Source organism: Macaca fascicularis, chromosome 1 (assembly GCF_037993035.2).
Source record: "Macaca fascicularis isolate 582-1 chromosome 1, T2T-MFA8v1.1".
Classification (NCBI taxonomy): Eukaryota; Metazoa; Chordata; class Mammalia; order Primates; family Cercopithecidae; genus Macaca; species Macaca fascicularis.
Window position 1 is genome coordinate 206,337,026 of NC_088375.1, and position 15,891 is coordinate 206,352,916.

General features: G+C 46.5%; 1 protein-coding gene and 1 non-coding gene across 10 annotated transcripts in view; both read right to left on the bottom strand.

Moving 5' to 3' along the window:
• The window catches only part of GMEB1 (glucocorticoid modulatory element binding protein 1), a 49,898-nt gene that overhangs the window by 23,501 nt on the left and 10,506 nt on the right, over positions 1-15,891 (bottom strand). For 4 of the 9 annotated variants that reach the window (XM_045376491.3, XM_045376482.3, XM_065526410.2 and 1 more), the window contains exons 2-4: positions 9,522-9,679; positions 2,460-2,572; positions 969-1,093 (exon numbers count right to left, since the gene is read on the bottom strand). In XM_045376491.3, the coding sequence (XP_045232426.1) occupies positions 969-1,093; positions 2,460-2,572; positions 9,522-9,649 (366 nt within the window). In that variant the 5' untranslated portion in view covers positions 9,650-9,679. The remainder of the gene's footprint in view (positions 1-968; positions 1,094-2,459; positions 2,573-9,521; positions 9,680-15,891) is intronic. The other 5 variants (XM_074014685.1, XM_045376494.3, XM_074014692.1 and 2 more) reach the window with 3 other exon arrangements.
• On the bottom strand, positions 2,854-2,983 carry LOC123571137 (small Cajal body-specific RNA 24). The gene has a single exon (XR_006695308.1).

A 15,891-nucleotide genomic window follows, 5' to 3' on the forward strand; every position in this document is an offset into this window, starting at 1 on the left:
TCAGTCTCCGCAGTAGCTGGGATTATATGCACCCAACAGTATGCCTGGCTAATTTTTGTATTTTTAGTAGAGATGGGACTTCACCATGTTGTCCAGGCTGGTCTCTATCTCCTGATCTCAGGTGATCCACCCACCTCAGCCTCCCAAAGTGCTGGGATTACAGGCATAAGCCACCTCACCTAGCCAGTATATATATATATTTTTTTGAGACAGAGTATCGCTCTGTCGCCCAGGCTGGAGTGCAGCGGTGCGATCTCAGCTCATTGCAAGCTCCGCCTCCTGAGTTCACGCCATTCTCCTGCCTCAGCCTCCCGAGTAGCTGGGACTACAGGCACCCGCCACCACGCCCAGCTAATTTTTTGTATTTTTAGTAGAGACGGGGTTTCACCGTGTTAGCCAGGATGGTCTCGATCTCCTGACCTCGTGATCCGCCCGCCTTGGCCTCCCAAAGTGCTGAGATTACAGGCATGAGCCACCACGCCTGGCCGCCAATATATTTTTTGAAGATGCAAGGTTTTCCAGCCCAGGCAACATAGCAAAACCTTCCATCTCTACAAAAATTAGCCAGGCACAGTGGTGCACACCTGTGGTCCCAGCTACACAGGAGGCTGAGGTGGGAGAATCACCTGAACCCAGGAGGTGGAGGCTGCAGTGAGCCAAGATCGTGTCATTGCACTCTAGCCTGGGCAACAGAGAAAGTCACGCAATGTCTCACCATGTTGCCCAGGCTGGTCTCGAACTCCTAAGCTCAAGTGATCTTTCCACCTTGGTCTCCCAAAGTGTTAGGATTACAGGTATGAGCCACCACATCCAACCCAAAGTTCTTATTTTTTCTATTGTGACACATTAGAACAATAGCCATCAAAAAAAAAACCTGATCTAGTGCAAGAGAAAAAGGATGCATGGAACTGACACCCTTTGAAAACAAGGAGTCCCAAAATTGGCTTCAGCATGGAGAAGACAATTACCTTGACACACTTCACATTTATTCCCGGACACACAAACTTCTTCCAGAGGAGGATGGCTTTGCTCTCCCCACAAGTTATAGGGTAAGCAATTTCCATATCCTCATTTGCTTCTATAGTGCCTGTATCTGAAAACAGAAAAAAAATTCGTTATTTATCAAACAACTCTTCCCCAAAGCTGAAACTCAAAATCTCTAGTCTCCTGGTTCCTCTGAGGGACTAACACTTCACTCTTGCTGGTATCGTTTAGGGATCCTCTGGAAGAAGTCTGGCCTAACAGCTATCTCTTCCCAAGCTCCCACAGTGTGCCAGACACCGTTCTTACAACAATCCTGTGAGGCAGTGATTATTTCCTAGGTGTTTTTTTTTTCTTTTTGCCTTTTTTGAGATGGAGTCTCACGCTATCACCCAGGCTGGAGTGCAGTGGCGTGATCTTGGCTCACTGCAACCTATGCCTCCGGGTTCAAGCAATTCTCCTGCCTCAGCCTTCCAAGTAGCTGGGATTACAGCCATATACCACACACCACCACCCTGGCTAATTTTTATATTTTTAGTAGAGATGGGGTTTCACCATCTTGGCCAGGCTGGTCTTGAACCCCTAACCTCAAGTGATCCACTCGCCTTGGCCTCCCAAAGTGCTGGGATTAGAGGCGTGAGTCACCTCGCCCGGTGTAGGTGGTGTTTTTTTGGTGGTGGTTGTTGTTTTGGAGATGAAGTCTCACTCTTGTTGCCCAGGCTGGAGTGCAGTGGCACGATCTCAGCTCACTGCAACCTATGCCTCCCGGATTCAAGCAATTCTCCTGCCTCAGTCTCCTGAGTAACTGGGATTATAGGCGCCCACTACCACGCCAGGCTAATTTTTATACTTTTAGTAGAGATGGGGTTTCGCCATGTTGGCCAGGCTGGTCTCAAACTCCTGACCTCAGGTGATCCCCCGCCTTGGCCTCCTAAAGTGTTGGGATTACGGGCATGAGCCACTGTGCTCGATTAGGTTTTTTTTTAAATTAATTAATTAATTAATTGTTTCCTAGGTGTTAAATATAAGTATATGGGCCTCAGGTTAACTGACTTTCCCAAGGACACACTTAGAGGTGAGAAATTGGGATTTCAACTCAGATTTGTTAAATTTCAAAGTTTCTTTCCAGTTTCTTTCCACTGACTGCCTTCTAAACAATACCTTATCAGTCATCAACAACTTCTTTAATGACAGGTATCAACTTTGAGGCTCCAATTTCTATGTGGGATTTTTATAGATAAAAAGTCTTTTCAGTTACCCTTCCAAACTGACGTTAACCAACCAACTGATGACCCTAGCATCTTAAGTCAGTGGTGTCTCAAGATGTACCACCATCAAAATCGAGGGCTGTAGTACTGGTAGGGCACACAGGGATGGGAGAAAAACATAAGGCACAGATGGCAAGAAAACTCAACCAAGGAAGCTAAGGTCAAAGGCATTAGAATGACAAAAACAAAAAAAACAAAAAAAAACCTTACCAATCCCTTCTTCAATTTTGTGTATCGTGTGAGTTTCTACTGCTACAACTGCCGTGTTGTTCTCCGACCCAGCTTCATAAATCCTGTTGTAAAAGTGTCCATCGATAAACAAACTACATAAATCATGAAAAAATTAATATTCACAGCATGGGGTTAAGAAATTTGTTTCAATCTATCTCAAAATAAATAAAATAAATATACTTTAAACTCTGACTAGTTTCCCGTTATATTTAAACTCCAAACTTCCCAGGACTGCTTAGCAGCTTCTACCATGGAAATGAATCGACAACTCTCCTCACCTCAAAGGAAAGTAATTCTTGCTACTTATTTATTTACACCACCACTTGCTACTACTGTATTACACCAGACTTTTCCCTTCATAACTTTATTTTTTAAATGTCAGCGGTGGAATAATCCACGCTTTTTACTTGCAAAGGGTGAACAGAAAGCTACCATATTTCTCTAGGACATTTACAAACAGTTACCTTCACCTTGAGAAGAAACTGAATAAAAATAAATGTCCACTCCTTTCATAACTTTTTTTTTGTTTTTGAGACAGAGTCTCACTCTCTCTCCCAGGCTGGAGTGCAGAGGTGCAATCTCGGCTCACTGTAAGCTCTGCATCCCAGGTTTGCACCATTCTCCTGCCTCAGCCTCCTGAGAAGCTGGGACTACAGGCGCCCACCACCATGCCCAGCTAATTTTTTTTGTATTTTTAGTAGAGACAGGGTTTCACTGTGTTAGCAGGATGGTCTCGATCTCCTGACCTTGTGATACACCCACCTCGGCCTTCCAAAGTGCTGGGATTACAGGCATGAGTCACCGCGCCTGGCTCCCTTCGTAACTTTAAATGGGCCGGGCATGGTGGCTCATGCCTGTAACCCCAGCACTTTGGGAGGTCGAGGCAGACAGATCACCTGAGGTCAGGAGTTCGAGACCAGCCTGGCCAACGTGGTGAAACCCCCATCTCTACTAAAAATACAAAAAAATTAGGCTGTGTGTGGTGGCTCATGCCTGTAATCCCAGCACTTTGGGAGGACAAGGTGGGCAGATCACGAGGTCAGGAGTTTGAGACCAGCCTGACCAACATGGTGAAACCCCATCTCTACTAAAAATACAAAAATTAGTCAGGCATGGTGGTGCACCTGTAATCCTAGCTACTCAGGAGCCTGAGACAGGAGAATCACTTGAATCAGGGAGGCGGAGGTTGCAGTGAGCTGAAATTGCACCACTGCACTCCAGCCTGGGCAATGGAACAACACTCCATCTCCAAAAAAAAAAAAAAAACACTTTAAATGCCCATGGCATAGTATGGCTACAAGTACACGACTAATTCATATTATGGAATTACCCTGAGAAGACTAAAAAGTAGTACCAGCAGATAGTTTGAGACAGGAAGAACCAGGCTGACTGAAAAGTTGACGTCCCTTGTTGGAAACAGTGTATTTTGCCGTTGGGGTGGGAGGTGTTTGTTTGTTTGTTTTTAGCATCTTTTAAGGTACCATAACCAAACTATTGACATGAGCAAAGCCTAGTGGAAGAAAAGTAAGAGAGAAACTACATCCAAAGTAACTAGGAGTGACTACAGGCACCACTTAGAGAAGGTTATATAATGCAGATCTCTCCAAGATATCTCTACATTTATGGGGTCAGATAATGTAACTTGATACACCAACAATCAACATCCTTTATTTAATTTCTATAATAAACTTGATGTGCTAATTATTGCATCTTGTTACTTGAAAGCACTGCCTGAATATTCTCCTTTGTATCAATGACTACCTCCACAGTGATACCTCTAGTACAGACCTCCCTTCTGAATTTCACACTCAAACATAGCCAACTGCTAAATGAATAAATACATTTGTGTGTGTGTTTGTTTCTTGAGATGGAATTTCGCTTTTATTGCCTAGGCTGGAGTGCAATGGCACGATCTTGGCTCACCGCAACATCTGCCTTCCAGGTTCAAGCAATTCTTCTGCCTCAGCCTCCCAAGTAGCTGGGATTATAGGCATGCACCACCACACCCAGCTAATTTTGTATTTTTAGTAGAGACAGGGTTTCTCCATGTTAGTCAGGCTGGTCTCGAACTCCCGACCTCAGGTGATCCTCCCACCTCAGCCTCCCAAAGTGCTGGGATTAGAGGCGTGAGCCACCACACTCAGCCAAATAAATACATTTGGAAGTCTCATAGGACTTTGACGAATTCATTATGTCTAAAATAACCATCAAGTTCCCTTTTCCCGACCACCCTCAAACTATTATTCTTCCTATACTCTCCATCCTTGTTAACAGCACCACTCAGCACACTGCAGACAGAAATCTGGGAATCACACTAGATTTTCTTTTCCTCTTTCTCAACTCCACATAGTCAGTCACCAAATCCTGCTGGATGCATCACTTTAACACTATCCATCCTCCCTCCCTGTCTCTATCTCCACTGCTACTGCCTTAATTCAGGCCTCATCATTGCTATACTAGTATCCTTGCATCTAACTAATCTTCTACATTCCCACCAGACTGATCATGTGATTCCCTCCTTAAAATCCCTCAAATACCCTCTCTCCTCATTGTTAAAATAAAGCTCCAAATCCTTTGTTTTTTGTTGTTGTTGTTGTTGTTGTTTTTTTTGAGACAGAGTCTCACTCTGTCCCCCTTGCTGGAGTGCAGTGGCCGGATCTCAGCTCACTGCAAGCTCCGCCTCCCGGGTTCAGGCCATTCTCCTGCCTCAGCCTCCCGAGTAGCTGGGACTACAGGCGCCCGCCACCTCGCCCGGCTAGTTTTTTTGTATTTTTTTAGTAGAGACGGGGTTTCACTGTGTTAGCCAGGATGGTCTCGATCTCCTGACCTCGTGATCCACCTGTCTGGGCCTCCCAAAGTGCTGGGATTACAGGCTTGAGCCACCGCGCCCGGTCGCTCCAAATCCTTTGTATGATATTTAAGCTTCTTTAAGATCTGGCCCCTGGTTTCAACTCTTCCCAAACCTCGCCTTAAAATCCAGGCCCCGGCACTGCCAAACTATTTGTGGTTCCCAAAAGTGCCATCTTCTTATACCTTCTTTCTCTTACTTCTGCCATTTCCCAGAACATTATTCTCCACGTTTTTTGTTTTTGTTTTTTTTTGATAGGGTCTCATTCTGTTGCCCAGGCTAGAATGCAGTGGTGTGATCATAGTTCACTGCAGCCTTAACCTCCCTGGCTCAAGCAATCCTCCACCTCAGCCTCTTCAGTAGCTGGGACTACAGGAATACGCCACCATATCTGGCTAATTTTTGTATTTTTTTATAGAGACAGGGTCTTCCTATTTGGCCTAGGCTGGCCTTGAACTCCTGGACTCAAGTCAAACTCCTGCCTCTGCCTCCCAAAATGCTGGGATTACAAGCATGAGCCACTGTGCCAATCTCCTATCTGTCTTTTAATAAGTAGCCTCTAGGATGCTTTTCTTTCCCTCCCAGTCCCTTCAGTATAACCACTTACTTCCTGCTTTATGATCCAGCTGTACTTTGGGTTTGTCATAACACCTATCACACTTAATGTATGCTTATTTATCTGTCTGTCTCCCATTGAGCACAGGCTAAGAGGTCCCCGAGTGCATAGATTATGGCTTATTCATTTATGCAATGTTGTATGCCCAGCATGTAGTTGACTGACTGGAACATGGCAAAGTACCCCATAAATGGCTATTCAGGGGATGAGGATTTTGATAAACATGAGAAACCACTGCTTCAAATAAGATTGGTAAACTCATCCTAAATTGACCACTGTGTGAAAAATCTCTTAAAAGAATACATTCTCATATATGAATAATGTCTTTTTTTTTTTTTTTTTTTGAGACAGAATCTCGCTCTGTCGCCCAAGCTGGTAGGGCAGTAGTACAATCTCAGCTCACTGCAACCTCCACCTCCCGAGTTCACACAATTCTCCTCCCTTAGCCTCCCGAGCAGCTGGGATTACAGGCGTGTGCCACCACATCTGACTAATTTTTGTATTTTTAGTAGAGACAGGGTTTCACCATGTTGGCCAGGCTGGTCTGAACTCCTGACCTCAGGTGATCTGACCGCCTTGGCTTCCCAAAGTGTAGGGATTACAGGTGTGAGCCACCACACCTGGCCTTTTTTTGTTTTGTTTTTTTGACACATGGTCTTACTCTGTTGCCCAGGTTAGAGTGCAGTGGCATGATCACAGCTCACTGCAGCCTCAATCTCCTAGGCTCAAGTGATCATCCTAGCTCAGCCTCCTGAGTAGCTGTAATTACAGGTGTGAGCCACCATGCCTAGCTAATTTTTAAATTTTTTGTTGAGACAGGGTCTCGCTGTGTCGCCCATTCTGGTTTTGAACTCCTGGGCTCAAATGATCCTTGGCCTAGCACCTTGGCCTCCTAAAGTGCTAGGATTACAGGCATGAGCCACTGCACCCAGTCAAGTAATTTCTTTTTTTTTTTTTTTTTTTTTGAGACGGAGTCTCCATCCGCCGCCCAGGCTGGAGTGCAGTGGCCAGATCTCGGCTCACTGCAAGCTCCGCCTCCCGGGTTCACGCCATTCTCCTGCCTCAGCCTCCTGAGTAGCTGGGACTACAGGCACCCGCCACCTCGCCCGGCTAGTTTTTTGTATTTTTTAGTAGAGATGGGGTTTCACCGTGTTAGCCAGGATGGTCTCGATCTCCTGACCTCGTGATCCACCCATCTCGGCCTCCCAAAGTGCTGGGATTATAGGCGTGAGCCACCGCGCCCGGCCTGGCCAAGTAATTTCAGCAACCAGTAAATTGTACTTAAGGGTGGCAAGTAGGAGGCAGTCTATATTTTTACAAGCAAACAAGATTTCCCTTTTTTTGTTTGTTTCTTTTTTTTGAGACGGAGTCTCACTTTGTCGTCCAAGCTGGAGTGCAATGGCACAATCTCAGCTCACTGCAACTTCTGCTTCCTGGATTCAAGCAATTCTCCTGCCTCAGCCTCCTGAGTAGCTGGGATTACAGATGCGTGCCAACACCCAGCTAATTTTTACATTTTTTAGCACAGACAGGGTTTCACCATGTTGGTCATGCTGGTCTCAAACTCCTGACCTCATGATTCACCCACCTCGGCCTCCCAAAGTGCTGGGATTACAGGTGTGAGCCACTACAACTGGCCGTAAACAAGGTTTTTATCAGGGAAAAATTATCTAAGCTCACTCAGGATAGTGATGGATTGAGCTTAATTCTCTATATCTACTATAGCCATAGTTAAAAGTCATGAAATACGTTCAAAACGTTAAGGCATCATAAGATACTGACATTCCCTATGAATCATCATTATGTTTACTAGAGCTTAAAAGGTAAGTCTACATTATTGTATTCTTTCTTTTTTGAGACAGAGTCTTACTCTCTCACCTACTGCTGGAGTGCAGTGGCACGATCTCAGCTAAATCCCATCTCTTCTAAAAATACAAAAATTGGTCAGGCACGGTGGCAGGAGCCTATAGTCCCAGCTACTAGGGAGTCTGAGGGAGGAGAATTGCTTGAACCTGGGAGGCGGAGGTTGCAGTGAGCTGAGATCCCACCACTACACTCTAGCCTGGGCGATACAGAGAGACTCCATCTCAAAAAAAAAAACAACTCCTTTTTAAATCTTCTCTTTTTCCAATACCTTCATAATACATTGTATTGTAGTAGGTGCTAGACTCAGCTTGATAATTTCCCCTCCATGGGGGCTCAGAGAATTTATGGTCGTTGCCTTGCCTGAAGTCCTCTGACTCTAGCTACACTGTCTGTTGGTAGACACATAAGGAGCCTCTGTGAATAGTGCAGATAAATAAGATGAGGCAATCGGGGCAAAAAAGCAAGACCCCTATCTCTACAAAAAATAAAAAAGTCAACATTTGAACTCTGAAGTAAATCATGCTTTCATGGTTATGCTGAAGAATCATAACTGTGCAAGAGTGGGATTGGAACTGGAATTTTTATTTATTTAATCAAAGTTCCAGGACACATGTGCAGAACGTGCAGGTTACATGGATATACGTGTGCCATGGTGGTTTGCTGCACCTATTGACTCATCCTCTAGGTTCCCTCCCCTCGCCCCTTCACCCCGCAACAGGCCCCAGTGTGTGTTGTTCCCCTCTGTGTGTCCATGTGTTCTCATTGTTTAACTCCCATTTATGAGTGAGAATATGCAGTGTTTGCTTTTCTGTTCCTGTGTTGGTTTGGTGAGGATGATGGCATCCAGCTCCATCCATGTAGGCCTGGAATTCTTTTTTTTTTTTTTTTTTGAGACGGAGTCTCGCTCTGTTGCCCAGGCTGGAGTGCAGTGGCCAGATCTCAGCTCACAGCAAGCTCCGCCTCCCGGGTTTATGCCATTCTCCTCCCTCAGCCTCCCGAGCAGCTGGGACTACAGGCGCCCGCCACCTCACCTGGCTAGTTTTTTGTATTTTTTAGTAGAGACGGGGTTTCACCGTGTTAGCCAGGATGGTCTCGATCTCCTGACATCGTGATCCACCCGTCTCGGCCTCCCGAAGTGCTGGGATTACAGGCTTGAGCCACCGCACCCGGCCAAGCCTGGAATTCTTAAATTGAGTATGTGCCGAAATGATAATGTGCTGGGTATATTGGGTTAAATAAAATATGTTATGAAAATAAAAAAAAAAAAGAACAAAAGAAAAATCAGCCAGGTGCAGTGGCATGTGCCTATATTCCCAGCTATTCAGGAGGCTAAAGTGGGAGGATCTTTTGAGACCAGGAATTCGAGGTTGCAGTGAGCTATGATCACACCACTGCCTTCCAGCCTGGGTCACAGAGTAAGACTCTGTCTCAACAAAAATAACAATAAAATAAAATGAGGGCGCCATGTAACCTACCCTCAAGGAGCTCAAGGTGGAGAAGAGAAGCAGACATAAGGAAACATGTAACTGTTGGTAATAAGTACTAAAATGACAAATACAGCACGCAATACAGTATATTATACAGATGAAAACTGAGCCAGCTCTGATTGATGTTAAATGTTCCACTGTGCTAAGCAACCATAAAGTTGTAATTTCCCCACCCTTGAAACTTCCCAAAATACTTCAGAATACCCAAATCTCTAGCCACTTACCCTTGTTGCACAGGCTGTAACTGCAAGATCACTTGAGTTTTAGTGTCTTCAGGATTCTCCCCTTCATTTCCTTCAGTGGGTACCACAACCACATCCCCCACTGGGACACTCACTTCTGCATTGGCCATCTTTCACATGAAGTCAGATAGCTGGGACTGCTGTCAGGAATGAGAAGCACCAATAACTTAATCCGGTTTGAAAAGAGGTTAATAGGCTGGGCACGGTGGCTCACACCAGTAATCCCAGCACTTTGGGAGGTCGAGGCAGGTGGATTGCCTGAGGTTGGGAGTTCAAGACCAGCCTGACTAACATGGAGAAACCTGTCTCCACTAAAAATACAAAATTAACTGGGCGTGGTGGCGCATATCTGTAATCCCATCTACTCGGGAAGCTGAGGCAAGAGAATTGCTTGAACCCAGGAGGCAGAGGTTGCAGTAAGCTGAGATTATGCCATTGCACTCCAGCCTGGGCAACAAGAGCGAAATTCCCTCTCAAAAAACAGAAAGGAAGAAAGGAAGAGAGGGGAGGGGAGGGCAGGGGAGGGGAGGGGAGGGGAGGGGGAAAAGAAAAGAAGTCAACCGGCCGGGCGCAGTGGCTCAAGCCTGTAATCCCAGCACTTTGGGAGGCCGAGACGGGCGGATCACGAGCACGAGGTCACAAGATCAAGACCATCCTGGCTAACACGGTGAAACCCCATCTCTACTAAAAAAAAGACAAAAAAAACTAGCTGGGCGAGGTGGCGGGCGCCTGTAGTCCCAGCTACTCAGGAGGCTGAGGCAGGAGAATGGCGTGAACCCAGAAGGCGGAGCTTGCAGTGAGCTGAGATCCGGCCACCGCACTCCAGCCTGGGCGACAGAGCGAGACTCCGCCTCAAAAAAAAAAAAAAGAAAAGAAGTCAACCATATGAAAAGAATGCCAAGATAATGCCTAGAGCACCCTAGAGATCATGGGTCTCTAAAAAGGATGGGAACTATGAGATGGGCTATCACAGGCTCCGATCCTTCCAGAAACGCCTCAACAGTCACTTGCTAGTATAGGTTTTCTTAGTATGTGTGACTCATTCCATGGTGTTCTGCAGCAAGCTCTAACAGCTCCTGAGAACCAATTGTGCATACATATCTCTTCCAACTTTGAGTTTAGTGACACTAAGTTGACAGCTTGAAATCAGCAATGCTGGGCGTAAACAGACCCAAAATTGACAAGCACTACAAATCAGAGTATTTTGTTTTTCTAGAGAGCTGGTTTGCAGCATATTACCAGTTCACACCAAACAGTAAGCTCTTGAAAATTAGGAATCACATCTACTTTCTGTGCAAACAGCGATTTTGCCTCAAGTTCTCTGTCTTTTAAAATACTTAGTATCTGTGGAGGGAGTAAGTGAACTGAGCTGCATGGGAACAGGAAGATGACTTACATCATGTAGTTGCTTAATAAATGCTGAATTCACTTGTACGACCTCTAGGACTTTTTTTTTTTCAGCCAAGGTCTCACTCTGTCGCCCAGACTGGAGTGCAGTGGCACGATCTCGGCTCACTGCAACGTCTGCCTCCCAGGCTCAAGTGATTCTCCTGCCTCGCCCTCCCCAAGTAGCTTGGATTATAGGTGTGCACCACTACCACTCAGCTAATTTTCGTATTTTTAGTATAGACAGGGTTTCACCATGTTGGCCAGGCTGGTCTTGAACTCCTGACCTCAAATGATCCACCTGTCTCGGCCTCCCAAAGTGCTGGATTCCAGGTGTGAGCCACCAAGCCTGGCCCCTCTAGGACTTTTCAATACCTCTTTGCCTCAGACTGAATGGAGAGGTAATCTTGCCCAGTATCTCCCTTACAGAGTTACTGAGAAAACCAGCCTCCAGCACCATGTGCTCCTTGACTCTAAAGTTACTCCAAGCATTGTCCCAATCTTAATGAAAACTCAGAGGACCCCAAGATACTCTGCAGTTATTAGTCTTCACGGTTGAAAAGAGTCACTTAAGAGAGTATAGGTGCTGGGCACGGTGGCTCAGGCCTGTAATCCAGCACTTTGGGAGGCCTAGGCAGGGGGATCACCAGGTCAGGAGATCCAGACCATCCTGGCTAACACAGGGAAACCCTGTCTCTACTAAAAACACAAAAAAATTGCCGGGCGCGGTGGCTCACGCCTGTAATCCCAGCACTTTGGGAGGCCAAGACGGGCGGATCACGAGGTCAGAAGATCGAGACCATCCTGGCTAATACGGTGAAACCCCGTCTCTACTAAAAATACAAAAAATTAGCTGGGTATGATGGCGGGCGCCTGTAGTCCCAGCTACTCAGGAGGCTGAGGCAGGAGAATGGCGTGAACCCGGGAGGCGGAGCTTGCAGTGAGCCGAGATGGCACCACTGCACTCCAGCCTGGGCAACAGAGCCAGACTCTGTCTCAAAAAACAAAAACAAAAACAAAAAATAAGCCGGGCGCGGTGGCGGGTGCCTGTGGTCCCAGCTGCTAGGGAGGCTGAGGCAGGAGAATGGTGTGAATCCGGGAGGCAGAGCTTGCAGAGAGCCAAGATCGCGCCACTGCAGTCCAACCTGTGCGACGGAGCAAGACTCTGTCTCAAAAAAAAAAAAAAAAAAGAGAGAGTATAGGTAAGAGCACTGTATTTATTTTAATATGTGAGTGTGTAAAGATGACTATGACTGTGCCTGAACAGAGTAGCCACACAATGGATGCAAGTTTGAGTACAAAACGTGTAGTCAGGGCCAGGCATGGTGGTTCACGCCTGTAATCCCAGCAGTTTTGGAGGCCAAGGAGGGTGGATCGCCTGAGGTCAGGAGTTTGAGACCAGCCTGACCAACATGGAGAAACCCTGTCTCTACTAAAAATACAAAAAATTAGCCGGGCGTGGTGTTAGATGCCTGTAATCCTAGCTACTCCGGAGGCTGAGGCAGGAGAATCGCTTGAACCCGGGAGGCAAAGGTTGCGGTGAGCTGAGATCATGCCATTGCACTCCCCCGCTGGGCAACAAGAGCAAAACTCCATCTCAAAAAAAAAAAGTATAGTCAGGCCTAATCCACATCTCACCTCTCCCACAGCACTTGTTTGCCTATAACACACATACTTAAGCATGGCACTCAGATTTTCTCTCACTGGCCCAAAAATACTCTTCTGATCTTATCTGCAACTATCACACCCCAATAATCTTAAGTCCTAGCCATACCAGCCACCTAATATACTCTGAGCATATCATAATGTACCTTTATATTTCTTTGCCTTTTATTCCTTAAGCCTGAAATGGCTTTAATGCCTTTCTCCCTCATCTTCTCCCTTCAAAGTCCAGTTCAAAGCTCACTTCTCCACAGTCACTGCCAAACCATTTTCTTTTTTTTGAGACGCAGTCTCGCTCCGTCACCCAGACTGGAGTGCTGTGGCATGATCTTGGCTCACTGCAACCTCCACCTCCCAGGTTCAAGCAATTCTTTTTCCCTTTCTTTTTGGCTAGTCCCTTGTAACCATTTTGTGATTTACTTGAAATATCACTTCCTTGGGAAGGCCTTCTGTGAATTCCTTCACTAGGTTTGAGTTTGTGTTCTTGATCTCTCAGAACCTGCAGTACCCCTGTCACAACCATCATCTCACTTTGTTGGCTTTTCCTCCCCAGTCTGTGCATCCTGGGAAAGCAAGGATTGCTTTTTTTTTTTTTTTCCAGATACAGTTTCACTCTTGTTGCCCAGGCTAGAGCGCAAAGGCATAATCTCAGCTCACTACAACCTCCGCCTTCCAGGTTCAAGCAATTCTCCTGCCTCAGCCTCCTGAGTAGCTGGGATTACAGGCATGCAGCACCACGCCCAGCAATTTTTGTATTTTTAGTAGAGACGGGGTTTCTTCATGTTGGTCAGATTGGTCTCGAACTCCCAACCTTGGGTGATCCGCCCGCCTTGGCCTCCCAAAGTGCTGGGATTATAAGCATGAGCCACCATGCCTGGCCAAGAATTCCAAGGATTGCTTTTCTTTCTTTCTTTTTTTTTTTTTTTTTAAAGATGGTGTCTTGCTCTGTTCCTCAGGCTGGAGTGCAGTGGCGTGATCTCAGCTCACTGCCACCTCCCTGTCCTAGGTTCAAGCGATTCTCCTGCCTCTGCCTCCCAAGTAGCTGGGACTATAGGCACGCACCACCACGCCCAGCTAATTTTTATATTTTTAATAGAGACAGGGTTTCACCATATTGGCCAGGACGGTCTCGATCTCTTGACCTCGTGATCCACTCACCTCAGCCTCCCAAAGTGCTAGTATTACAGGTATGAGCCACTGTGCCTGGACAGGATTGTTTTTCTTTTTTTTCTTTTTTTTTTTTTTTGAGATGGAGTCTCGCTCTGTTGCCCAGGCTGGAGTGCAGTGGCCGGATCTCAGCTCACTGCAAGCTCCGCCTCCCGGGTTCACGCCATTCTCCTGCCTCAGCCTCCCGAGTAGCTGGGACTACAGGCGCTCGCCACCTTGCCCGGGTAGTTTTTTGTATTTTTTTAGAGACGGGGTTTCACCGTGTTAGGATGGTCTTGATCTCCTGACCTCGTGATCCGCCTGTCTCGGCCTCCCAAAGTGCTGGGATTACAGGCTTGAGCCACCGCGCCCGGCCAGGATTGCTTTTCTTATTCAGCAATTCCCCCAAGGCTACCACAGTGCCCAGGACAGGAGTTTAATAAATGGTTTTCAAATATCGGACTTATATTTTATCTACAAAACTGCTTATCTGAACCTTTGTAAACCTGAGCACACAGCAGGTATGCAATACATTTTTGTCCAATTAGTGACTCGCCTTACCCAAAAAGACTTCTGGAATTTTCTTTTTTATTATTTTTATATTTATTTATTTAAAGATAGAGACAGGGGCCGGGCGCGGTGGCTCAAGCCTGTAATCCCAGCACTTTGGGAGGCCGAGACGGGTGGATCACGAGGTCAGGAGATCGAGACCATCCTGGCTAACACAGTGAAACCCCGTCTCTACTAAAAAAATACAAAAAACTAGCCGGGCGAGGTGGCGGGCGCCTGTAGTCCCAGCTACTCGGGAGGCTGAGGCAGCAGAATGGCGTAGACCCGGGAGGCGGAGCTTGCAGTGAGCTGAGATCCGGCCACTGCACTCCAGCCTGGGCGACAGAGCGAGACTCCGTCTCCAAAAAAAAAAAAAAAAAAAAAAGATAGAGACAGGATCTCACTATGTTCACCAGGTTCATCTTGAACTCCTGGCTTCAAGTGATCATCCCACCTCAGCCTCCCAAAGTGTTGTGATTATAAGTGTGAGCCATCTGGCCAGGTGGGGTAGCTCACGCCTATAATCCCAGTACTTTGTGAGGCCGAGGCGGGCGGATCACCTGAGGTCGGGAGTTGGAGGTCAGCCTGACCAACATGGAGAAACCCCATCTCTACTAAAAATACAAAAAATTAGCCAGGCGTGGTGGCGCATTCCTATAATCCCAGCTACTTGGGAGTCTCAGGCAGGAGAATTGCTTGAACCTGGGAGGCAGAGGTTGTGGTGGGTGAGCCGAGATAGTGCCAGTGGACTCCAGCCTGGACAACAAGAGTGAAACTTCGTCTCAAAAAAAAAAAAAGTATGAGCCATCATGCCTGGCCACTTCTAGAACTTTCTACCGTCCTATCTGGGGGGGATATAAATTTACTTAGGCAGCTAGGCTAAGCTATACAGCTTATAGCTCATCATTATGGCCAGTTCAACAAATATTATATTGAGTCTCTACCTCACATCAGCTAGAGTTAGTTTCCTTAGATATGAGGAGCAACAATACCTGCTCTTGAGGAACTACAGAAGGAAAAGAGATACATGACACTACTGGATATTGCAGGGGAAAAGTTAACTGCAAGATATTACAATACAGAATATGAACTTCTACAATTTGAAGGCTTAAAATTAGAAAGGGGCCAGGCACAGTGGCTCACACCTGTAATCCTAGTACTTTGGGAGACCAAGACCGGTGGATCACTTGAGGTCAGGAGTTCAAGACCACCTTGGCCAACATGGTGAAACCCCATCTCTACTAAAAATAGAAAAATTAGCAGAGCATGGTGATGGGCGCCTGTAATCCCAGCTACTCAGGAGGCTGAGGGAGGAGAATTCATTGAACCCAGGAGGCGGAGGTTGCAGTGAGCCAAGATGGCGCCACTGCACTCCAGCCTGGGCGACAGAGCGAAACTCCATCTCAAAAAAAAAAAAATAAAGGCCAGGTGTGGTGGCTCATGTCTGTGATCCCAGCACTTTGGGAGGTCGAGGTGGGCGGATCACGAGATCAAGAGATCGAGACCATCCTGGCCAACATGGTGAAACCCTGTCTCTACTAAAAATACAAAAATTAGCCAGGCATAATCAGCCAGAGGCTGAGGCAGAAGAATCGCTTGAACTCGAGAG